Here is a 26,508-nt window from a genome sequence, read left to right on the forward strand (position 1 = left end):
TTTTCTTGTTTTTCCAGCATGGACATTGCATCAGTCATGTAGATCCCTTTAACCACTTAAGCCCCGGAGGATTTGGCTGCTAAAAGACCAGGGGGTTTTTTGCGATTTTTTACTGCGTGACTTTAACGGACAATTGCGCGGTCGTGCGACGCTGTACCTAAACGAATTTGACGTCCTTTTTTTCCCACAAACAGAGCTTTCTTTTGGTGGTATTTGATCACCTGTGCGTTTTTTTGATCATGCGCTATAAACAAAAAAAGAGCGTAAATTTTGCAAAAATAACAATATTTTTCAAATTTTTTTATATGAAATTCCCCCCCAAAAAAATGAAAAAATCAAAATTTTTTAACATTTTCGGCCAATTTGTTTTATGCTACATATGTTTGGTAAAAAAAATCGCAAAAAGCGTATTTTGATTGGTTTGCGCAAAAGTTATCGCGTTTACTAACAAAGGGAAAGATTTTTGTCATTTTTGGTGTTTTTTTTTAACGCGTAATGGCGGCGATCTGCAATTTTTTTTGCGGTACTGCGACATTGCGGCGGACAGATAGGAACCTTGACTGACATTTTTTACACTTTTGGGGGTACCAGTGACATTACTGCAGTAATCAATGCTATACATATGCACTGTTACTGCAAAAATGACACTGGCAGGGAAGGGGTTAACTGTATTGGAGAGGGAGGGGTTAAGTGTGTCCTAGGGGCGTGCTTCTAACTGTGTAGGGACATGGCTATTGGTGTAAAAACAAAGATCAACGGTCCTACATAGTAGAACCGTCTGATCTTCATTTTTACACCAGGGAGAATGACGGGCGGCTTGTTTACATAAGCCGCTCCGCCTTTCTCCCTTCACAGGAGCGATCGTATTGTGACCGGCGGACATCGGGTCTGCCGGTCACACGCACTGACTTGTCAGTGAACGAGCCGCCCGCAATTGGCTCGCAAGTCAGTGACAGGCGAGTACCCATACGTCACTCTGCCTGGCCGGGGCTGACCGCCGCAGTATATAGTCGTGTGGCGGTCGGCAACCGGTTAATGGTCCATTTGCTGTTTGAAAGTTTAGAGGGACCATTACAACTTCAGCAACCTACCCCCTCTTTCTATCTTTCGTTCACTGAGAGATTTGGCCACAGCTACTGAACAGGCACACATCTAAACAGCAAACCAGTTCAGGCCTAAATTAAAAACAATGAATAAAGGTGTTGGCGCTCACAATATGGGGTAATATTCAAACATAAATGACTCTTGTGCAATTCGATAAGTGATGAACCAGTGATATCTACATTATACATCGTATGTCAAGAAAACAGTGCACAATGCAAAAGTGTAAACAAATGTGAAATAAAATAATGCAATACAAAAAATATTAATAATAAGTCCAATGTGACAATACCCAACCCCAAAAATATATAAAAAGTGCTTCTGGACAGATTTGTCTTCCCAATGTTTCACCATGAATGCTCATATGGTGGATGGCAACTCACCAGAGGTGTTTCACCTCTTTTTACAGAAGGTGAAAATAGACTTTTGGAAAAACCAGATTGGTTCCTGGGTTAGCATCTCTCCACTCTGATACTCCCTCAGGATAACGCTGGAGATGTGGGAATACGATGTAACTGTGCCATTTCTGGCACTAGGTGTCTACAGCATGTGCGGATATAATCAGTTAAGCCGGCGCTGGTGTGTGATCCATGCCTCGCTTTTGGTATTGGACCTGAATGGGTAGTCACAGAGGGACCTGGAAATTATGAATCCCCATACTGTGCTATTCCTGTGCATAGTGGAAAATACATAAGTGGTATAGACATGGCTGGATCTAGGGGTTGGTGTTTAGTTGATTTCAGTTGTGCCCCCCATCCTCAATGGAAGCTGTTCCCATTGAGCTCTTTCTTACACCCATGTACACAGTCTGAGCACAGGCAGCAAAGCAAAAGCACCATGTTCTTTTTTTTTTTTTTAAATAATTTTTATTGAGTTATAAAATACATAACAAACAAAGAAATGAAAACGAGTATCATCTCGATACTGCATGGCACATGGTAATCACAATTATCAGATTTGGGCAAATGGTTACATCAAACTGAATGAAACAGGAGCATATACAACAGGAAACATATACAGTAAGGTTGAGTCAAGTGGTAGACCAGAAGTCCCAGAATTTGTGAAATTGTGATAGTTCAAACGCAGTAATTAAATCACTTCGGACAGATTCGGTGTGTCTGAGGTTCTCCATTTCCTCAAAATGAGTGTTCTAGTGGCTAGCAGGACATGCGAGGTCCATGGTCTATACTGTGGGGGGAGACGTTCCATACCTAAGTGCAGAATAGCTAGGGCTGGATCAGGCTTAATTATGCACCCTGTGTGTTTTGCAATGAAGCTGAACACCTGGTTCCAGAGACTAGTGAGGGATGCACAGGTCCACATGATGTGTAATAATGCTCCTACACTAGAGCAGTCCCTCCAACATAATTGAGAGTATTTGCTGGAAAATCCCGCTAACCTGTATGGGGTATAATACCACCTATGGGTAAGTTTAAGAGTCATCTCCCAGTGGTTAGCACAGTGAGTATGTCGATTGGCTTCTGAGAGTGCCCGTCGCCATTGGGATACAGAGAAGCTCTCTCGGAGATCCCTATCCCACTTAAACATGGTCCAAGTTTTAAAGAATGTATCGTCACCCAAAAGGACATGGTAGTAATTAGAAAGTTTCGGGGAACCTTTGAGGTGGCTACGTATAAATCCCAGATCTTGCCATCCACCCTGGTACAGTGTAAGGGATGTTATTTCATAAAGTGGAGTATGCGGAAGACGTGGAAGAGACCTGATCGTGGTATATGGTACTTGGACTGTATCTCATCAGGGGACAATAAAAGGTTATTCTCATACAGGTGCTGTAGGGTAATAGTATTCCCCTTTGTAGTGAGGCATGAGGGGATGTCAGATATGTGGCCATGTAATACAGAGGATGGAATGGGATTGGAGTGTGTTATGTTGCGGTCTTTATTTGACCCGGTGACTTTGCGCCAGGCTCTAAGCGAGGCTTGCATGGTTGGGGAGAGGGCAGTGAGATTCCACGGTATCCATGTATCTCCCAAAAGCATGTCCCGGAGGTTCCTGGTAGGGGCCATGTTGGCTTCCAAATCCACCCAAAGAGGGGCGTCTAGTGTATTAATCCATTTGCGCGTTTGAGCTAAAACGGTGGCCCAATAATATCCCTGAATATCGGGCACCGCAGCTCCCCCAAAACATTGTTTGGTAGTGAGAATGGATGGGGCGTAGCGAGCCTTTTTACCATCCCAGATACATTTTTTCATATGTGTGGAGAATTTGGTCAGGCTCGTAGCCGGATAATGAATAGGGATGGCCCTGAAAAAGTACAAAATTTGTGGCAAAATAAACATTTTATACGCAGTCACCCTACCATGCCAGGCTAATTGCAGGGTCTTCATGCGCATCGTTTCCGCCTCCAGTTTAGGGAGAAGTCTGGCAAGATTAGCTGCTAATAGTTTTGTGGGATCTGCGGGGAGGTCAATGCCCAAATAGTGAATTTTGTCTGAGGACCATGGGATGGGTATGGAGGTTTCGAGCTTGATTTGGGTATGTGAGTCGACTCCCAGATTGAGAATCGTAGACTTGGATGCATTTAATTTATAATAGGAAATGCGATGAAAGTGCTGCAGAACCTTATAGGCAGCTGGTACGGATTTAGATGGGTTTGTGAGCATTAGGATGATATCATCCGCAAACAGGGTGATTTTGTGATGAGATTCAGGAAAGGTAAAGCCAGTAATCTGGGGATGGGAGAGAATAGTCTCTGCAAGGGGCTCTATTAGTAAATTAAATATTGTGGGGGATAGGGGACAACCCTGTCTCGTGCCATTAGTGATGAGAAACTTTTTGGAAAGTATACCAGAGGTGTACACATGGGCAGATGGAGAAGAGTAAAGGGCTTGAATAGCTGATAGGATAGGGCCTGAGAATCCGAATTTACGTAAGGTGGCATTCATGTATCCCCAGTGTACCCTATCGAAAGCCTTTTCGGCATCGAGGGTTAGCAGAACCGAGGGGGTCTTACAGCTATGGGCTAAATGGAGAACATTAACCATTCGTCTGGTGGCATCAGACATCTGGCGTCTGGGAGTGAAGCCCATTTGATCCTTAGCAATCAGGTCAGGTAGAAGGTGTTGTAATCTTGGCATCAGAGTTCAATAGGAAGATTGGACGGAAATTCGCTGGGGTGGTGGGGTCTTTGCCAGGCTTTGGTAAAGTGACTACATGGGCACCCAATATGTCTGAAGGGAGGGCAGATTCACTCATGGCTTTATTATAGACGGCTGTTAGGGTAGGACCTATGTGTGGGAGAAATAACTGGTAAAATTCATTGGAGAGTCCGTCGGGACCCAGGGATTTCCCTTTCGGCAGTGTTTTGATGCTAGTTCTAACTTCATTGATCGAAATAGGCAAATTGAGGGTATCTAGTTGGGATGTGGATAGAGATGGTAGGTTGATGGCGTTTAGGAATTGCTCTATGTCTGCTGCAGATGGATGGTGTTCTGAGGGGTCGTCCTTTAGGTTGTATAGGGAACCATAGACGGATGCAAGGGCATCTGCTATGGCCTATGGATGAGATATTTTGTGTTTGGTGATAGGGTCTAGGAGGAACGGGATTCTAGATTTGGCCTGTTTACTTTTGACTCTGGTTGCCAGAAATTTTCCGGCCTTGTTCGCCTGGGAGTAGGACGTTTGTTTCAGATAATTTAGGTGTTTATCAGATTGCTCTAAAAGAAGGAGGCAGAGATCTTGTCTAAGTTGGGTCAGTTGTGTAGATAAGGTAATAGTGGGGTTCCTTTTGTTGCTCTCCTCTAAAACATGAATATCATTTAACAACGAAGACATTTTCTTATTCCGCACTCTCTTCCGCCTAGCTTGCTGCTGGATGCACCCCCCCTAACGAAGGCCTTGTGTGCACCCCACAGCACCCAGGGATCAGAGACCGACGGCGCATTGAAGGAAAAAAATTATTGTATACTGTTCGAGATCCAGGTAGAGCAACCTAAATCTTGCAGCATACTAGTGTCGCATCTCCACACAGGAGATTAAGCTACTCGAGCGTTCTCCTCGATGACCAGTTCAACCGCGGCGTGATCAGACCAGGTTATGTCCTGGATCGTCGAGGAGGACGCATTTGAGAGAAGCTCCACATCAACCACAAACATATCCAATCGGGAGTTCGATCGGTGTCTAGACGTGAAAAATTAGTAATCCCTCTCATTTGCATGTTGGCACCGCCACACATCGTACAATTTTTCAGAAGGTAAAAACCCTCCCATCGATTGTTGCCGTCCAACCCGGGGTCTGCAACAATATTAAAGTCCCCACAAAGTAACAAGCGACCTTGTTTGATTCTGTATACTTGCTTGAGCAGGCGCCTCAAGAACCGAAGTTGGTGGGAGTTCAGGGCATAGAGATTCACTATGGTGAAGAGAGAGTTATTTAGTTCGCAGACTGCAATTATGAATCTGCCTTGTGGGTCCAGAACCGAGTGAATGATTTTAAAAAATAATGAAGACCAAAACGCCAGTAGGACTCCTCTTTTCTTGTCAGCAGCTGAAGCGAGAAGAATCTGGGAAAAGTCTTTGTGGTTGCAAGGTGGGTGATCTCCTTCCTTGAAATGGGTCTCCTGGACCGCTAACACATCCACTTTGTGAGTTATTGCTTCTTTCCACAGAGTATGTCGTTTAGCAGGATGATTTAGTCCATTTGTATTTATAGACAGGAACTTAATGATCATATATTGGGTTGAGGAGTGGTATGAGACACTAATGGTATGTTTCTGTAGATAACTGGGGATGAGGAGTCAACCAAATGACTAGAGAGTTTCATCCGAGACTTGTCAATTAAGTGCAATACTTCAAAACAGGTAGTGATAATGCCAGAGAGAAAAATGGAAAACTAGAAAAAATGAAAAAGCAAAAGAAAAACTGGAGACAAAGATAAGAACAGGACTGTCCCTGCAGTCCGTGATCGGACATATCCGATGCAAAGCTAGTGGGGCCAAAGGGCAACTGCTCCTATGGCCAGGGACACTTGTGAAGGATGTTGTGATTACATGTTAGAGCTCAGGAGGTTTGAATCAGCTTTGGAGGGTCTTTTGCGTGAGACCACTTGTCAGTCCGCTTCCAGAGGCCTGAGAGGTGGTGATACGGGAGGATCACCTTGTTGTTGTGGTAGGATATTCCATCTCCTCAGGGCCTGAATACCCTCATCCAGTGACTTGATTAGCACCGTGGATCCACCATGAGTGATAGAGAGGGTCCCCGGGTATTTCCACTTGTGTGGCACATTATGGTTCCGCAGGGCTTTTGTTATAGTGGCCAAGTTAAGCCGGGCTTGTAGCGTGTGCCGGGAAAGATCCGGGAGTAGTTGAAGGTTGCAGTACCCCTCAGGAAAAGTTGCGTTTTGCCGTGAGGCAAGCAGGATCTGTTATTTCACGTGGTAGAAGTGTTCCCTGAGGAGTACGTCCCTGGGGATATCTCCTGAAAGGAACGATGGTTTCGGCAGTCTATGTATCCTATCCACAACTAAATCAGAGGCAGGTACAGACGGTACTAGAGCACAAAAAAGTGCGGTGACATGGGATAATAGCTGGGTAGGTAGGACCGTCCCGGGAATCCCCCTGATTTTAATGTTGTTCCGCATGGAGCGGTCTTCCAAATCCGCCACTTTACCCTTGAGCCACTGAATCTCATCTGTTTGTGTATTGAGTGTGGTAATGATTGAATTAATCGTGGAAGCATGCGTGTCCACCGTTCATTCAATGGTATCAACCTGAGAGCCTAAGGATCCCATATCAGATCTGAGTTGCTGCATGCATGATAGCATATCTGCCTGCATGGTTGTGCTTAGCTTATACATCATATCTCTCATGACCCCTTCGGAGATAGGATTAGTCCCAGAGGGGAAAGAGGCAAATGGATCAGTAACAGTAGAGGGGGAGGTAGGGATGGCTTGTGCAGGGAGGCTGATGTCCATACCTGGATACATGTGCGGCCTCTGCGGGGAGTCCCTCCTCTGTCTCGTCTTGGCTGGGCTCCTGGATGAGGGAGATGGAGGCGAGGGAGATCCGGAGGATTGGCCACTGTCAGGGATGGCAATCATCCTGCGTGCCTGAGGAGTTGAAGGCAGTGGAGTCAGTTTGTGCAGCGGTGCAGCACCTTGTCCTCCTCGAGTTCCTGGGCCGCCGCCATTTCGTTGGAGCCCGGAGCTCTGTGATATGAAGAAACGGACAACTTATTTGCCTGCTCTGGTCCCTTCTTGCGGTGAATCATGGTGGCGGCAGTGAGCAGGATTGCAGGGAGTAGTCTGCGGGGTTCAGCAGGTCCCAATGCTCCTGTTGTTGCGGCGTGTCCCGGGTGGCTCAGCGGAGCTGGTTCAGTATGCGTCCATCTACCGCGCTGCGGCCACGCCCCTCTCTAGCACCATGTTCTTGTGTGAACTGGCCCCTTATAGAGTTTCCTGCAATTAAAATGTTTGTATGTAAACAGAATACCAGTTTTACCTGTTATATGTGGGCTACCAGATTTAATGGGCCCTGTTCTATTAAAGGGGTATGTTCACCTTTTTTCCAAAAAACTGCCTATGCAGATAAGAAATAATTGTAGATAAAATAAACAAACTGTGCAGCTTTGTCCAAAGTTTATCCTACGTTCACACCTATGCATTTTTAGTGCATTTTGCAGAAATGCACTACAATCCATTTAACATGGTATCCTATGGTACATGTTCACATCTGTGCATTTTGCAGTGCGGTGCAAAAAAATAAAAATGGCATGGGTTCCCCCCCCCCCCCGGTCCATACCAGGCAGTCCTTCTTCAACGCTGGCTCCCTCTGTTGTGTCAGCTCCAGTGTCTGCCATTTCTTATATAGCCATGGGGTGTGGCCATCCAGTGACTTCACCTAGAGAACCCACCCCTTGTGGCGGCACGTTTAAAAACGCAAATTGCACCGCAAACCGTGCCTGAAAAAGGCATCAAGCGAAGCCTGTTAAGATATGAACCTAGACTACATGATACCCTTGCTATAGGTGTGTAGGCCATTTACGTATCTCCTGAAGCCTAGTTGAAAAACTGCTAGAGGTGAGATCACCCCATGTTGCTAGGAAGTTGCCCTTCACATGCGCTCTTTCACTCTCTCTTCCCTGTGACAGTAGCTCTGAGCTCAGTGATGCTGTGAAAAAGGTGACAGTAGACCACTCATGGGGATGGCAGGATGGGATGATGCCATCTCTGGAAATTTTCCAACCTATAGCAAGAGCATTATCAAGGCTCCACAGTTTGTTTTTATTTATAGGCCCCCCTTATCTGCATAGGCTTTTTTTTTTTGCTAAAGGTGAACTAAGGCTAGCCATACATTATACAATTTTCTTACAATTGTCTGTACAATTTTCTTTGGATTTACCTTCAACTATGTAGTACAAAGGCCTGCCTTATAGGATGCAATTGAAAGTGTTTTTTAGTTTTGACCCCATTTTATATGGTTTTTGGTAAATCTAACACAAAATTGTACAAGAAAGTTGAGCATGTATAGCCAGCCTTACCTTCTAAACCTTAAATATTAACTAGCTAACTTTTGATAGGGTACAAATAGCAAATAAGAGAATAATTTTACAGCTTGTCACGCAAATATAGTGTCTGTAAATAAGCAAAGTAGCAGTTGTGCTTAGGCTACCTGTTGTGCCTCGTTACAGTTTTACCATCTGAACCGCCCGCAGTCACTCATTAGCTTCAAACCGACCTATCCTTTACCAAGAATCACATTGCTGTTTTTGTTTATCCTTAGAAATAAATCAGATTTTGCTGGTGCTGGTAATTGATGACTGATTATGCTGACACCTTGCATTACAATTAACTCTGTAACTGTCACGGTGACTTTACTCTTGATGTGTGATATTAAAATTAGACTCTTTTCTGGTACTTTCGGTTTGGAAGGGAGACATAAAATGCATGAAGCTGTCCACTAGCGATTCAAGTCACAAGTGAGATAATGATCTTATCCGGGTTCTCTTTTATACTGTAATCCATTAAAAGCAGAGCTAAATCGTTATGTCACCAGTTCACTTGACATGCCTATATTCCACATATAAGCTCTACCAGGGATTAATTACAATAGAAAGAGTCTAGTAGGGAAAAACAGCTGTATTTTAAGCCATTCCTACACTAGATGACATAGCTGCTAACCAAAAAAAACTTTTTTGATAATATGTAAGCTGAACTCCAGGCAAACAGCTAATTACAAAGATTAAATAAATATAAGGACCTATGTCAATGGGCATTTGCATCAAAGTGAGGGAAATGTAAAACCTACTTAGCCACTTGCTTACCGGTCACTCTCACCCACTTCCTGCCCAGGTCAATTTTCAGCTTTCAGTGTTGTCATACTTTAAATGACAATTGCATGGTCATGCAACACTGTATCCTTGTGAAATTGTTATCATTTTTTTTTTTTTTTCAAAAAATAGTGTTTTCTTTTGGTGGTATTTAATCACCACTGGGTTATTTATTTTTTGCTAAACAAACAAAAAAACAAAAAATGTTTCTCCTTCACTGATATGCGCTGATGAGGCTGTACTGATGTTCTGCACTGATGGGCACTGATAAGGCGGCACTGATGGGCACTGATAGGGGGCACTGATGAGGCAGCACTGGTGAGCACTGATCAGGAGGCACTGATGAGGCTGCACTGATAGGTGGCACTGATTGGCAATCATAGGCAGCACTAAAGGGCACTGATAGGTGGGATTGATAGGTGCCACTGATGGGCACTGATAGGCACTAGTATGTGGCACTGATAGGCAATACTGATAAGTGACACTGAGAATGAGGCACTGATGGGCACTGATTGGCAGCACTGATGGCAACTGATAGGTGGCACTGGTGGGTACTGATTAGCAGTACTAATGGGCACTGATAGATGGCAGGCACTGGTGACCACTTATCAGCAGCACTGGTGGGCACTGATTAGCAGCACTAGTGGGCACTGAGGGGACCAATGTCCCTGTAACAGAAGCCGATTAACAACTTTCTTATTTTTTCCTCACGCTGTTAGCATGAGAAAAAAGAAAAGTTGATAACTAGCTTCTGTTTACTTCTTTGATCAGTTGTCATTGGCTAACAGCTGATCACAGAGTAAAGGGCCCGCAGTGATTGGTTCTTTACCCTGATCTGTGATCAGCTGAGTCTGAAGGACTCAGCAATCACAAAGTGTGCCACCCACACTCCACAGGGGGGCACGTGGGCAACACAAGAATGAGAGGATATCCATGGACGCCCTCCTGGCATTTTAAGCCTGTGCTGTAGCCGTCTTTTGGCTATAGCTCAGGTGCCAAGTGATTAAAGCGGGTCAAATGTATGTCTGAATGAGGTCAACTTGTGGTCAATTTTGAATATATTGTAAAGTGCTGCACAAACTGTTGGCACTATATAAATCCTGTATAATAATAATAAAAATAATAATATTCTCAGATGCATCTCAGGTTGACAACTTCTGAGTTACAGGGGGCCTCAAATGTGGCCCCTGACATCACCAAAGGGCTGCAAATAATGTTCAATGTATGTAATGCTTGAGATGACTGTCAGAAACTGCAAACCTAATGGAGAAAATGAGTGTGGACATGCTACATTTTTGGCTGGGGATATGCCACATGATGCTAGTAGAGATCAATGCTATTACCTTATTCAATGACTACAGACTGCTGGGGTCTGTGAGCTGTACATCATATACCAATGGGCCATATGTGGCTCTCGGGCTGCATGTTGGGCAGAAGGGGCATAAAGCATTTCAAACTGAAATTTTATTAGAGTTGATTAGAATGTGTTGCTCTACCACAGCTTTTTCTTCTCTTGTGTTTCACAAGAGGGAATGTGGAACAGCTTGCTTTTTCAGGAACACTATTTAAGCCTTTTTCATTACTCTTTATCTTTCATAACAAGACTGATAACCTGACTTTATGTTGATGTTAAGGTAAAGGTCTGCTTCAAGCTAAACATATTAAAAAAAAAATCTCTAGACAATTGTTTCCTTTTAAGTGTGTCAGTGTGTGCATGTGCTGGTCTAATGCCGAAATAAGCTAAGTGACAATACAGACCTGGAGGTATTGCTTTCCTGTGTGATCGGTCACAGAATTTCCCAGGAGGGCTTATTTTTCTGACTCGTGAAGACAGCTTCTCAGAGAGAAAAACTTCGTAATAGGATTATTGGTTAAGTCTACTATACAGTGAATTGAAATCATGCTAGATTGAGGGCCAATAAAATGCAGAAAAGCTGACATAAAGTACATCATTTTTCAACAGTGTTCTTCCATTTTATTTACTAAAATATAACAGTTCTAAGACTTCATATTTTTCCCTGGTTTCTGATCAAATATTTAGAAAATTGTCGCCTTTTAGCAATATTAGTTAAAAAACAGCTATTGATAAATATATATAGTTCAGATGTCTATTTTTCAGGCTAACATCAAACTGTTTCAGTAAAGGAGCTTGCAGTTACTGAAAATGACTTTAAAAATACTTAAAATATACTTTATATGCATATATCTCTATTGATTAGTTTCTCGTTGTACAAGTCGCTGCATGGGTTATATATACAGCAGACTGATTACAGGCACAGTGTGAAGTCATGCAAATAATTAATTTCTCCAAATCCCTTTAAATTTACATAACATTCATTTGAAATTGTATCAGCCTGAGGCCTGAATACTAACTCTCAAAGCCAAGTCTTGGGTGTTTTTTTTAAAAACCAAGCAATGTACAGGTTATGAATCAAACCTATGCTTGTATATAATTTATTTATTTTAATATTTTTTTTCTGATTGTAATAAATAAATAATATAGAGCTGACAGTTTATCCACAGTATTTTCTAGAGAAGATTGGACATGAAGTAACAGACGATTTAATGATTGTGACGTTACTCACCGTCACTGGAAGTGAAAAACAGATACTTATTGGGTTTGATTGCTTCAAGTGGGACAGTAATATTTGTCAGCAATATCTTCATATAGAAATGTGAAGATTTCATCCCACTTTACACTGGAGGACTTAGACTGTTGTAGACCATTGCCATGAAGTATGTGACTCCTAAATAATGTGTGTATTCCATGTCCCTCAATGTCAGACAGGTTTCCCTATTGTTTGAGCATTGAGATAATGTGTATTCCATGTACTGGAGTATAGGAGACGGACAGACTGATACTAAGGTCTTTTGAGCTGGAATGTGGATTGTGCCTGTTCCATTGTTAAATGTTAATGACCTCACATTGTTCTGTCCAGATGGCTAGATAATTAGTTTAGGTTAATTATGTTCCTAAATACACTTTCTTCTGCATATGATACTGTAATCAGGCAGAGGGGAGGGATTGTGTACACTGTATGGGAGTGACTGATTGTAAAACTCTGTTTCTCTTACGTCCTCCAACAGTCGCCGCCCACTCATACAGTCTTCACCAATGGGGTATTGACTTCCTCTCCTTAGGAGTAGCTAGGCAAAAGACTTGTTAAAACAAAAGCATTTACATAGACACACCCATGGGGGCTGTCCCACTGGTCCAATACCCCCCTGCAATAGCCATCCCAACTCAGTTTGTCTTCTGCCTAGTTCAGGAGTAGTCAGGCTTCCCTGTGCTGGGGCTACAGTCTCAGCCTTCTTCTCCTGTTTTATGATTTTATTTTCAAAAAATTTAATTTTTTTTTGCATTGCTAGCTGATTATTTTGTCAGCTGCTAGTTAGTCGGATCTTCGGATGAAGATGGAGTTTGCGGAGCTGGGAATCGGACTGGTCCTCCTGGTTATCCAGGACTGAGGATCAGATGGAATCCCAGCCCGCCATCGAGCATTTTGCAGGCTATGTGTTCGCCCTGGCCTCACAAACGACCCATCCCTGTCCCCAGGGATGCAGCCTTGTGAGGTGGCTACCTCACCGGACACATGCACGGTTCGTCTGTGCACTCCTGGTGTCCTGCGTTTTGGGTGGCGGCACTCCCCTGCCATCTGAGGGTGGGCGGTTTTCCGTTTATTATGAGGCACCCCACGCCATCGGGTACAGGTAAGTACACTCTGTGTGGGGCCTCTGTCTGGGTTCGGCAGTCCTCTGTGTCTGTGGTGTCCCCTATGTCTGTGCGTTTTTGGGCTCCCTTATCCTGGTCCCTGCGGGGGTTTTTTCTCTCACAGCCTGTGCTGTGTGGGGTTTGGGGGATCCCTCTCCGGTGTCACTACGGTGCTTGGAGGTACAGACTAGTGTGGCGACCTCTGCAGGGTTAAAAACCACCGGTCCACCATTTTTAGGTGTGGGCAGCATGTCTGGCTTCACTTTGGGCGCTTGTATAGCATTGTGTGTAGTGTATTTTGGCGCCTTACAACGCCATCTTGTGTGTGGCAACGATCGTTCTGAGCACATGTTGGCGGCCATTTTGCCGAAGCCTCCCATTGCTTTGCATAGACATCCATGTTTCCTTAGCCTGCAGCCTCTGTTCAGTCTCTGCGGTGACATCACTCCCTTCCTTTACTCAGGAGTGACCGAAGGAGCTGGTAACACACTTCTGGGGCTCTGTCCTGCTGTCCTTTCTTTTCCTCCATTGTGCAATCTTCCTGGCTCAGTTTGTCCCTGCGGGGGGTCTGTGTTCCACAGCCATTGTAGCGGTGTGCTGCGGGGGTCCACGGCGCTCTTAAAGGGCCAGTACCTCAAAAAAAGAAAAAAAAAACTTTTTTTGCAATGGAATCCCAGGACAGCAAATTCCCTCCAGCTTTGGTGGGGGATTCAAGATCTTCTGAATCCTCTACTCTGACTAATTTGGCTGCTGTTGTGGCGATTTTGGTGTCTGAAATAGATGTGCTGATGTCTGAACGTGCTGCTAAAAAAAGGCCTAGGATTTCTTTTTCTTCTGATTCTGAATGTGACATGGTTGCTGTAGGTAGCGTGCCCCTTTCAGGATCTCACTCTTCTCAGGGCCCGCAAGAGTCTGAGGGGGAGGCAGAGGTTACAGGGGTGGATGATTCCCCCCCTGGGACGCCGGAGGAACACGCGGCTATGGATGCGCTGATTTCTGCCATTAAAGGAAAACTACATTTAGAGGATGAGCCCAATCCTCCGGTCATTGTGTCATCTTTTGGTACACACAGGACCCGTAAGACGGTGCAGGTTTTTCCCTGCCCCGCTGAGTTTCATCACACTGTGAATGAACAATGGCGCAATTTAAAACACACCTTCACGGTGCCTAAGAGGTTTCAACTTCTCTATCCTTTTGCGTCTACTACGGTTGCACGCTGGTGTGTGGCTCCTCAAGTGGATCACACTGTAGCCAGATTGAACAAGGCTACCCTGGTTCCTACCAAAGATTCTCCGGTATTTAGGGATCCTACGGATAGGAGGCTGGAATCGCTGGCCCGCCACTCCTATGTGGTGGCAGGTTCCATGCTCAGGCCTATTTTTGCCTCTGTCATGGCGGCTCAGGCTGTGGCGGACTGGACCAAGGTACTCAGATGCACACTCGTGGCTGATTCTGTACTACCGTGGAGATGGTGGACCAGATTTATCAAGGGGTCATGTATTTGTGCGATGCGGCCTTAAATGAGGCCCCTTTGGCTGCGCAACTGTCCAGTGTCGTGGTGCTTAACCGTCGGCTGATATGGTTGAAGAGCTGGTCGGCTGACCAGAAATCTAGGAAGGCGGTGGCTGACATTCCCTATGCGGGGTCTCGCCTTTTTGGGGAATCCCTGGATGAATTGGTTAAGGGAGTCACTGGGGGCAAGAGCACTCTGCTGCCCCAGAATCCTAAGGGCAAGTTTTTCCACGGCAAGCGGGTCCTGCCTTTAAACCTAATTAGGGTTCCTTTCGTACCTTCAAGTCACAGTACAAGGGGAAACCCTTCAAGGGCCAGGGTGGCCAGAGAAAGCCCTGGGCCGGCAAACAAATATCCGGCCAAGCTGGTGCGGCGGCTCAGTCTGCCTCTGCCTGAAGGGGCGCCCTCACCCATTTCAGGGGTGGGGGGACGTTTGCACGGTTTCCTCCAACCTTGGCTGCTCCGAATTCAGGACAGGTGGGTTCAGGAAATCGTTCGATCAGGGTACAAGATCGAATTTCTTTCACGGCCGGCAGACAGATTCTTTCCTCCAAATCTTCATTTGACCCCAGGGCGGTTACAAGACCTGCATCAAGCGGTGCAGGATCTCCTCGCTCAGGGGGTAATTGTCCCGGTGCCTCACTGGGACCGGTTTCGGGGGTTTTACTCAAATCTGTTCACTCAAATCAGTTTTTCATTGGATTGTGAATCTCAGGGCCTGTTCCCCACCTGGGCGATAACATTGTGGGGGAAAACTGTATAAAAGAGCAGCTGTACCATTAAAGCTTGAGTTATACTTCACCCTCAATTGAGAGTCCTGTCTCTTATTGGGGGAATCTTCTACAAGGGATTGCTATGCTCTTCATACTCCCTTGAATAATCACTAAGCTCTTGTAAGAGCTTGTTCCTGTTCCTGTGCCGGCTGTACTCTCTGGGGAAAGAGAGGTTTACCCACTGGAACCTGGAGCCTTGTCGTAAGTCCAGGGTGGGTAGGAGATGGTGAGACCCCAACCAAGCTGCGGTGGTTTGTGGGATCTGAGGTGGTTATGGTGTCTGGTGGAGTGCTTGGAGCCCTCGGGAAGCACTAGGAGCATCCGTCAACGGAGGTACCCAGTCGGGGTGCCGGTTGATCCGTTACAATGATCCTACCCCACTTAAAGTATACACATGCGCTGTAGGACCAGAATCCCCATATAGATGGGAAACCATACAAACACCATGCAATTAGTTACACTGTAAGGGGGAAAAATACAGGTCAGTATAATTTAACAAAAAAAAATGGGAAAAAAAAACAAAAAAACAAAACAATCCCCAAAATGAATTTGCATCCTTTGAGCTGTTGATCCCAGTGAAAACTATTGCAAAAAACCTTTATAAAGCATGGTTCCATTTGCTACAAGGGAAGAAAAATATTTACTGATTCCTGAATGCAATCAGATATTTCTCTAGATCAACTTTCTACAACTGCATTCCTAATTCATATTAATAGCCTTATATATTGTGTGCATTCAGAAACACATTCAATAAAGTATTTTAAATTATTTTATTTACAGAATTCACTTAAAACGGGGGTACAGTGAAATCAAAATGTGTCATGAAAAAAGTAGCCAGGGCTGTAAAAGGGTTTCCGGATCGAGTTACACTTTGATGCTGGGTAAATTACAGAAAGAAAGGAGAAAGGTATTGTAGCATGCATGTGGCATACCACCCAAAAGGAACTTCCAGTGAACCCAGATTATTGCTGCGTATGGCAAATAGACCATTCCTTTTCAGTGGCCAATAAACTAATGGTGCTTTTTTACCTCAGGTTCAATTGGATGTGGAACACCAGGATAGTATGGCACATTGGCACTGTTCCTGGAGCAGTTGGTACCTGGGGAGGGGGGGGGGGGGGTTGCTGGTCTTGTGATCATTGTAAAAGTACCCAAAGGTCAGTTGGGTACATGCAAGGGTTTGAAATCCAGGAAATTAAAGAGATTAACTTTGTTCCATGATGTCACTGCCTCGCCTTTTCACCTCATCCAACCAAAAAACATTTTGCATTTACTGAAAAGATGCACACCATTCTCTGAATATCACCAAAGCTGATCGGCCAGCCTCCTGTGTGTAGAATGGTATATGCATTGTTAGATTAGTTCTAGCTGGACCAATGTAACAATATAAACAATATAACAATATATTATAAAATGCCATACCTGGAATTCATCTTTATTATATTTAAAAACATTCTGGGGTATTTGTGTTAAAGTGTGACTTCACTTTGTTGAGAAAACAAATCCCCTCTGGGTGATTGATGTACATTGCAAGGATTCTAACAAACTTTGTTCCATTGTCTTACTTGTTTGTGCTCTGAAGGAATGGCTGTTTTTTAGATCATGTCTTTTGCACGACTGATTCTGAGTGGGAGTGACTTTCTTCATTTTTGATTAGTTGATATGCTTGCAGGGTTCTAATGAGGAGAGTGGCAGGGTCTGCATTCCTTTGGAAGTTATTAACCTTTTTTGAGAATCTCACCAAAAGTAACATTTTTTGGAGAGGATGCTTGAAATCTGATTTGTATCTTAGTGCAGACATCTGTGAAAATCAGTGAGCCAATCACACAAGCAGGAAATTACATCTCTGGGGGCTTTCCATTTACAAACTGTTTGCAGAATGCCTCTAGGTTGCCATATTGCATTGAATTCTAAAGAAAGTTACAATGCTGCTGATTCAAAAGGAAAGGATTTTTCTTCTAACAAAAAATTACAATAAGGCTTGTGTTGCATTTTTTACGCTATATTATTCTTTTTTTTATTTGTGATTTTTTTTTTCCCCTCAAAGTGGAGTTACCCTTTAGAATGCCTAGAAACCTGTCATTGTGCAATTTTTGTTGTATTCTTTCCTCTCTCAAACGATGAAAGCTTCCCTTCACTTCTAAATATTTAAATTACAGTATTTTTATCAATAAGCTACATGAGTTCTTTTTTTATCTTTTTAAACTTACTGCTGGACCTGGGAATGCATTTTGCAATGTGTTTACATAAAGTCCGTTTGAAAACACCTTCTGTAATTTTCTGTGCCTTTTGTCAAACATATATCCTCCCATTTTATGTTTTAAATTTGGGTTTTGTCAGGATTGGGAAATTGTATTTTGCCTTTCCAGTATATGTTTGTTTTTTAAAATTGTACATTAGATCCCAATGCGCAACCCACCTCAGCACACCACAACACAACACATATACCATGCATAGTGCATGGGTAAAAAAACGGTCATTAATATTATTTTCTATTCATAAGCTTAGATTTATAGAATGAAGGAACTAAAAGCATAAAAATGCATACAGCGCAGGTCCTCTGGTTCAGATTCCGTTTTTGCAAGCAGCACAGTAGTGACATCACCAACTCTTACTCCAAATCTAGTGAGAATAGCAGTCAGTGGAATAGTGCCTCTCACGTTGCACGCATGCAGTTATGAGGCTGTAGGGACAGAAGTGCCAAGGCACACTCCTATATCTTAAATTGAACTGCTGTTTTTTTTTAAGGAATTCAAGACAAAAAGTCACATTTTCAGGCTACTGCTTATGCATAGTTAACATCTCTTGATGTAACCTATAAGATAGGAAATCTCCCTTTTTGGGGTCCACTTCAAAGGATTTGTAAAGGCAGAAGGTTTTTTTTTTTCTTAATGCATTCTATGCATTAAGATAAAACATAAAACAACCTTCTCCCTGCAGCAGTCTCCTTAATACTTACCTGAGCCCATCTTTATCCATGTTGCAGGAGTTTCTTAGGTGCATAGGACTCTCCTTCTCATTGGCTGAGACAGCAGCCTAGTGCGATTGGCTCCCACTGCTGTCAATCAAAGTACAGTCAGCCAATTAGGAGAGAGAGGGGGTGGGCCGGTTAGCGGCTCCATGTCTGAATGGACACAGGGAGCTGTGACTCGGCTCTGGTGCCCCCATAGCAGGCTGCTTGCTGTGGGGGCACTCAACAGGAGGGAGGGGAAAGGAGCACAGAAGAGGGAACTGAGAAGAAGATCCGGGTCACTTTGTGCAAACCCAACTGCACAGAGGAGGTAAGTATAACATGTTTGTTATTTTATTATTATTATTTTTTTTAACAAGACTTTACAATCACTTATTAACAGAAATTATACATTACTTTCCCTCCTCTTTATTAATTTTTTTACTTATTAAAACTTTACTTTTACAGTTAAAGCTGTAACTTGTGTGACTGTAAGAACTGCAATTACATGTACTATAATAGTGAGGACAAGTATTATAACTAAATCTTTAGAAAAAAATGCTATCTGCTTTTACTGAATGTATTGAACAGGCTGTGTCTTGTTAACTGCCTTGAAATTATATCCCAGAATTTTGACTTTCAAAAGATTAAATGTATCTTTTTGTAACAATTTTTATCCTAGATCGAGTAACAGAAGTACACACAGATATCTATGTGACCAGTTTTGGACCAGTTTCTGATACAGATATGGTAAGTTTCCTGTACAGTTTTACATACTTTAAATATACTAACAATAAACAAATAATGCTTTAAAAAAGAGGCCCAGACAAAGACTGAATTTCCAAAATCACTTCCTAATACTTCTATCCTCTCCTAACCTCCACCACTGACAATAATCTCCCTGGTGGTTGGCCAGGGAGGCATACATATTCATAGTTCTGATTAGTGGCAGCCTCACACATTAATGCCAGGAACACTCCCCAGCAACAAGCATAAGCAAACAATAACCAGAGCTTGGGAGAGACCAAAGAAAAATTCTTAACATAAACACTCTTGCTTAAGGCAAGGTGGCTACATGTGTGACTTGTCAAGTAACATGGGCTCTGGTACCACCATGTGATAATGTTGACCCTCCATTAACTCATTTATTAATGTGATAAGTCTGGGATTCTGAACTTTCTGGCATCATGATTCTGTAACCTCATTAAATTGGCTTCTTTAGTGCTAAAACACCTCTGGTGATGTAATGCCTCTGGTAATAAGATGAGAAAGCCCAAAAACTGCTCTGTCATTCAGTCAGGACTAGATTGAGATTCTAATACCTTTTCTAGAAACACCACTGTTACAAAAGGAGAGCTCCGAGAATGCCTGAAGGTGGCAAAAGGCAGGGTTTACACAAAATGGTTTAGACATTAGAATTTTGGGTGGGCCCCATGACAGACAAGCTTCTTAACAGCTATAGGAGGTTGTTTTTACCTTTTTTAGCTTTTGGAAATAGTAGGTATAGCATGAAAACCCATCAGTAGTGTGGCATTGGAGGGATTTACTTTTACTTCCTGTCCTAGAGACGCAACCAGATGTGAGAAAAAAAAGTGAAGTGAATTCCTCTTTTAGACAGTTGTCTATAGGAAAAGTGTCCTGATTAGAAGATGTCCCCTTTTCTCTTCTGTTGGTGACAACTCTACACTTTTGGATTCACTTTCTTACTCAGTGGCAATGATCTCCAAGATAGATAGAGATGGTTTATCTATCTGGCGGGGACACAAATAGAAATTAACACCTAACAAATTATATAGCTCTATCCAAAAAAAAAAAATGTTTTTGCTATCTATACATTTTGGAAAAAAGTCAGTTGAAATAAATATTACCAGCAGAGCATATGGCATTAGGATTATATAAGTTGGTGTTGCTTTTATGTTTACAATTAATTTATTCCCTTGGGCCTGATTGGGTATTTCAAGTGAATAAAGGGTGAAAATCAGCCTGTTGGCATTCACAAGTATAATAAATGTATTATAGACTTGTTATATAATGGTTGAAAAATCAGGTATTTGCAGAAATGCTGGTGTTTTCATAAAGCTTTATGGATTTTCGGTGAAAAATTATCTTTTTCTCCAACAGACTGGTTAAAGATTGCACAGCTTGACTCCTGTAAAAGCAGAGAGCAAGATAAATAGGGGTCATTCACCAGCGGCCAAGGTTTATTTCTACAGTACACTTTAATGTATCTGTATTATCTGCTTCTGGTGTTTGATTGGATCTGTGAATCATTTCCCAAACGGCAAGCTTTCTTGTTTTTTTGTAACTAGATCAAATTTTCAAATAGTAATTTGAGGGAAGACATTGATCAGTGTTGTTGCATTTTTTTTTTGGATAATTATTCAGTTACATAGATTTAGTTGGAGAGAAAAAATCAAACTAAAAAAAACATCCAATAATTCATTTGTATTATTTCTACTCACACACGCACATGTTTATTTCCACTGTATCCCTCAATCCAGCAAACACGTCTTGGTCTTTCCCCTGTGTCTCCCTCAAGAACACACACATTGGTCTTTCCACTGTATCCTTCCTCCACACACATACATAGATTGTTCCCCTGTATCCCTTCTTCACACACATACATTGGTCTTTCCCCGTATTCCTCCTCAAGCACACATTCTAGTCTTTCCTCCATATCCCTTCTCCAGCACACAAACATTGGTGTTTTTTCCCCCATATCCTTCCTCCACACACATATTTGCCCTTCCTCTGTATTCCACCTCCAGCACACATATATTAGTCTCTCCCCTGTATCCCTCCCCCAGCATACACATGTTGGTCTTTCTTCTGTATCCCTCCCCCAGCACACACATATTGATCCTTCCCATGTAACCCTCCTCCAGCACACATATATTAGTCTTTCCCCTGTATTCCCTTCAGTACACACACATTGGTCTTTCCCCTGTATCCCTCCTCCAGCACACACATTGGCCTTTCCCCTGAATCCTAGTATGCAGTCACACTTTCCCACCATAGAAACTGTAAATTGAATGCTATATTAGTCTTTCCTCTGTATTCCCTCCAGCGCACACACATTGGTCTTTCCCATGTATCCCTCCTCCAGCACACACATTAGTCTTTCCCCTGAATCCTAGTATGCAGTCACACTTTCCCACCATAGAAACTGTAAATTGAATGCTGTCTGGGTCTTTCCCATAGTCAATACATCCTTTTCCCAGAGACAGTCTGGAGGTTCAGCACTCAGCGCTTATCTCAGTTTATTACCTGTCTATGTTCCCCCTCCTCTCTGCAGAAATAAGGATTATCATTACTCCCCATTGTGTAGTCCAGGATCATGTGTGTATGTGTGTATGTGTGTATGTGTGTGTATTTTTATTAGGGTTACACGTTGGTCTGTCCCTGTATCCTACCCTCAGCACACACCTATCACTTCTTAGTACTCATATCAGCAGTAAATTTGGCTAGATGAGAAGAACAGACTCCCCCTTCCACAAAAGCAATGGGGGATGAATAAATACCCCCACAGAAAAAGCATTCACCCCACTGTCCCCCAGTTTATAAGTGTTAACCCCCCAGTGACTTGTCTTATGTGATTTGCTTTAGGATCATAAGCATCATCTGCTTGGTAAAGGGCATTCAGTGTATGTGTTCTGAAACAGGCACACTTTGGTCAATAAGCATTCTAAACCCCACTGAGAACAACAATAAAACCTCTGCCTTGTCTTACTTCTTTTTTTTTTTTTAATTCAACCTAAAAAAAAAAATATATCAGTTGAATGCTCTTAATTGTTCTTAGATTTGGTTAGAATTTGGAGCAATTTGGAGTCTCAAGGGACCAGACTGTAGTGTGTGTGAGCATTTTAAAGGCTAAGTTCGCCTTTTTCTTTCCAAAATCCAGCTCCCCTATGTACCAATATACCATTAATGTACCTCCGTTATGGAAAAATACAATCTTGCTTTTATTTTGAGAACAAAACCTTACCTTAGCTCTTGCTATATTTCCAAGAAAGTTTCAGAGACTCCCTAGTATACAGAGAGAGACTGTGGAACCAGTAAGTCACAGGAAGGAGTTTACCCGCTGACTTCAATAGCACACAACCGTCACCCTTCAACTAAGTTTTCACAGAAGCCCTGGCATTTCTCCACGCATGCATTTGCCTGGCTTCCCCAGCATCCCTTCAGACAGGCTCAGGCTGCATTCTAAACTCCCTGGGAATGCATGCAGCCAACGGGACACCCCTGATGTAGTGCAAGGGCCTGCCCAATTGGATACAGAGTGATTGGATAGATATTGTGTCCTCCTATTATAAATTTTGATAAATCTAAAGGAGCTTGTCAGAATGGCCCCATTTTTACACTTAAATTTACCTAGTTGCGCTTTCAGTATCTTTAATTTTTAACGGCACACCAAACACTGAAGCAAACACACATTTTGCCACAGTAAAAACAGGTGACAAATGCAGTAAAAAAAATGCGTAACTCGCACTACGCCAAAATGTCCCATGAGCTACTTCGCCACGTGTAGCCCAGCCCATTGAAATCAACAGGCTGCTCTATATGTGTAACTGGAAAAACAAGCCAAAAAACATGCGCTCCCACTACGCTAGGTGTGAATGGGGCCTGAAAGTGAATTTGGTGCATTTACACAAGAACAATGAGGCTCCATTCACATCTGTGTGTTTCCAAACCACACAGAAATTGTGCGCTTTGCCATATGTTTCAGAAACACGCTGCAAATAGGCATGGTGTTTGTGTTGTCATTACATGTTAAAGCAGTGGTTCTTAACTCCTGTCCTCAGGACCCACTAACAGGCCAGGTTTTTAAGATAACTGAAATACATCACAGGTGATATAATTTGCTGCTCAGTGATTGCAGTATTCTAGTCTGCATCTCCCCAAGGTAATACCTAAAATCTGGCCTGTTAGTGGGCTCTGAGGACAGGAGTTGAGAACCACTGTGCTAAATACTCCCCAAGTGCGGCAAATTCACCAAAAACTGCGATGACACACCATGCTCCCCTCCAAAAAAAGTTCTGAAACTTCTCAGGGGCGATTTTTGCATGTAGGGCAGCCCATTCAAGTGACAAGTGAAAACGCTTCAAATCACCCAAAACAAACGCATGCGGGAATGTGAGTTTTCGCTATGTGGAGATGTGAATGAGGGCTAATAACTTGTGTCTCTGTCCACTCTAACCAGTGTCTCTGTCCACTCCCCCTATATACTTGTATAAAGATGGCCATACACTATGCAATCTGATAGTACAAGCTCGCTATCATTTCCTTTATATTAACTAGAACTATAGAATAGGAGGACACACCTGAACAATCAATTTTATTTGTATCAGATCAGACATGCTATACAGATCAGACAGATATAATGGAGATTGTAGAATCAGATTGTATAGAAAGTGGGTGGAAGGTGGTATTGTAATGAGGGAGCTGTGGTTTAGAGTGGTGAGTACACCCTCTTCTGTGATGTAACAAGGAAGTGAAGACTTTTGGGAGATGACCTGAAGTGAAAGCTGAGGAAGTGATGGAATCTAAAAATACTTTAAAAATTCAAAAAAACTGACAAGATTTTAAACCTCCTGTGGATGAGGTAAGTGAGAAGAAAGCACATTGGGATAGCTAGGCCAGAAATGGCATTGGAAAATGCTACCATTTATTATGAAAAGTGAAATTCTGCCCGAAAAGATGAATTTGTCCTTTAATTCTAATAAGGTCTAACTTCATGGATGGATATGCTTTTATTGATCATGTTCTTCACTTACACTCATTATATCTGTGTTCTTTATCTGTGCCCTTTCTTATTATTTAGATATATTTCCCTATGTCTTCCTTTTTGGTTTGGTAAACAATTCCTTTTTCAGACAGGATAAACCATAGAAAGATTTCCCGTCAATAGTTTTTTTCTGTGGTCTCTAATCTATATCCATATGCGATCCTTTGCTTCCTGACATAGTACAATATAAATGGCAGTGAATGTGTGTACACTATTGTGATATATTTAGCAGCCCCTTATTTTCAGGTTGCTTTGTGGTTTTAAATTGCTGTAGCTTCTAGGTTGTTCTCCATCTTGTGTTCATATGTCAGCAGTTTAATATGTGTTCTTTTGTAAAGTCTTTGATAAAACGTATTTCTTGCATCAGTGCCTATTTCTGTCTTAAAGAGCCATAACTGACATCTCTAGATGCACCCCTCCTGACAATCCTTTAAAGAGGTACCAAAAACTATCTGTATTAAAGTACAACATATGATCTTACAAGATAGTCTCAGTATTTTACAGTTATGACAAAAGTAGTCTTCCTGCAGAAAATTGCATTGTAGATAAAAGCAAGAAGGGTATACCCCTTAAAAATATCTACACACATAGAAAGGGAAAGTTTCTTTATTGTACATCTCAGAACGCAGGGGTAGCTTCAGCTCCATTACAATAGAGTTATGCTGTCACCTTCAGGTGACTAGACACAGGCAACAACAGACAGCAAATCCCCTCCCAGGTATAACCCTTCCCCATCAAGCAATGCTTCAGTTTTTTTTTTTTGCTTCAGTTTTTTGCTAGTGTCTTGAGTCATGTCTGTGTAGTCTCTGCATGAAAACAGAGCTAGCTTCTCCATCTGAGATTAGGAGACTAGTCCTTTCTGGATTCATTTTCCTATGGCTTTTCTATACTTAGAGAAATGGTACCCGGCCCCTACTCTTCACACATGGGAATGTCCTTTAATCTTGCTGGTGGGCCACTGGACCCTGCAGAATGAGACCATGCGCAATGATGCATTGCCTTGCTGACCAGTAGGGTGGTATACAGGTCCAGGGCAGTAATCCCCAGCTAGGGAGACGAGTGCCTATAGATTGTACCTCCTAGGGGGTCCTGCAGCATGGACTGGTGAGTGTCCTGGGGTAGTCCCTGCTGGTACCCACCCCTCCTCTGATGACCCAAAAGGCCTTTTTGAGTTTTCTTGCCGGGGTTGTGCTTATTTAAAATTACCTCTTCTCAATCCCTCTACTCCAAAGGGTACATGATTTGGATCACAGAATCCACCACAGCACGCCAAATTCTTTACTGTGCATCCTCATTTAAAGGATGTTTCGCATATGAAATGGGCTCACCCTGACAAGGTCATTGTTCAACAAAAAGGTTTGCTCAGCAATACCACATAGAAAGTGAGTTCCTGGAATTTAAAAATGCCTCAGAAAACATCTGGAATCCTTGTTTAAACCCTAATCTGCTCTTCTGGTGACAGCTTTACAGCTGGCAATTGCAGCTCTTGGCATCTGCCATAGAAACATAGAAGTGATGGCAGAAAAAAGACAAAGTAGTCCATTGAGTCTGCCGTTTTTTTTTGTTTGATTTGTTTTTTGGTTTTTGATTTTTTTTTTTTGTTACCTTTATACAGTATATCTGAGTATAGATCTATGTTTGTCCAACGCATGCTTGAAAGCATATACTGTTGACTGTCTCACTACCTCTCCCGGAAGTTTATTCCAAGCATCAACTACTCTTTCAGTAAAATAATACTTTCTAAAATCAGTTTTGCACTTTCCTCCAGTTAGCTCAAGGTCATGTCCCCGTGTTCTTGATTATGGTTTCATATTTTAAAAAACTGCCCTCCTGAATCTTATTCACCCTTCTCTGTCACGTGACAGTTTATGTTTTTTGGAGTTGTATTTGATATGTGAAAAGAGAGATCACACAAATACTTATAAGTAGAACACTTATTAAAAGTAATAACAGATACAGATAATATTAGAAAATATAACAATAATACTTACCTAAAGATGCTGTTTTGCCATAGAGTCCTGCCCATGATGGTGTGGCCGTTGACGAGGTTCAGACACATGCCTAATGGCAGCTCTGATGTGAGACTGAGGTCTTATAAGTTTTTGTTGTAGTAATATAGGACTTGAATGTAAGGAAATGGTCACCCCCACACTTCTAAGGAAAATGGCACATTCCTGAAAGGAGTGGGCTGGCTTGTCCATATAGGCAGTTTACAATCACATTCCTATCACATCAATCATCTAAAGTAATTAGGAAAACCAGGATATTAGAGGCTTTCTTATGTCTTGTATTGCCCATTAACAAGGTTTAGAATTCATTATTAGATATTGTGAGCCATAGGAAATATGAAATATGCAATTATCAACCCCCTTGATGTATTTAAAGGTTTT

General features: G+C 42.6%; 1 protein-coding gene across 1 annotated transcript in view; it reads left to right on the forward strand.

The window, feature by feature from the left end:
• GABRA2 (gamma-aminobutyric acid type A receptor subunit alpha2) overlaps positions 1-26,508 on the forward strand; it is a 275,998-nt gene that overhangs the window by 56,179 nt on the left and 193,311 nt on the right. The window contains exon 4 of the mRNA XM_082243452.1: positions 19,016-19,083. Coding sequence (XP_082099578.1) covers positions 19,016-19,083 — 68 coding nt within the window. The remainder of the gene's footprint in view (positions 1-19,015; positions 19,084-26,508) is intronic.

This window comes from Pelophylax lessonae (genome assembly GCF_965119305.1).
Source record: "Pelophylax lessonae genome assembly, chromosome: 1".
In the NCBI taxonomy this organism is placed as follows: domain Eukaryota; kingdom Metazoa; phylum Chordata; class Amphibia; order Anura; family Ranidae; genus Pelophylax; species Pelophylax lessonae.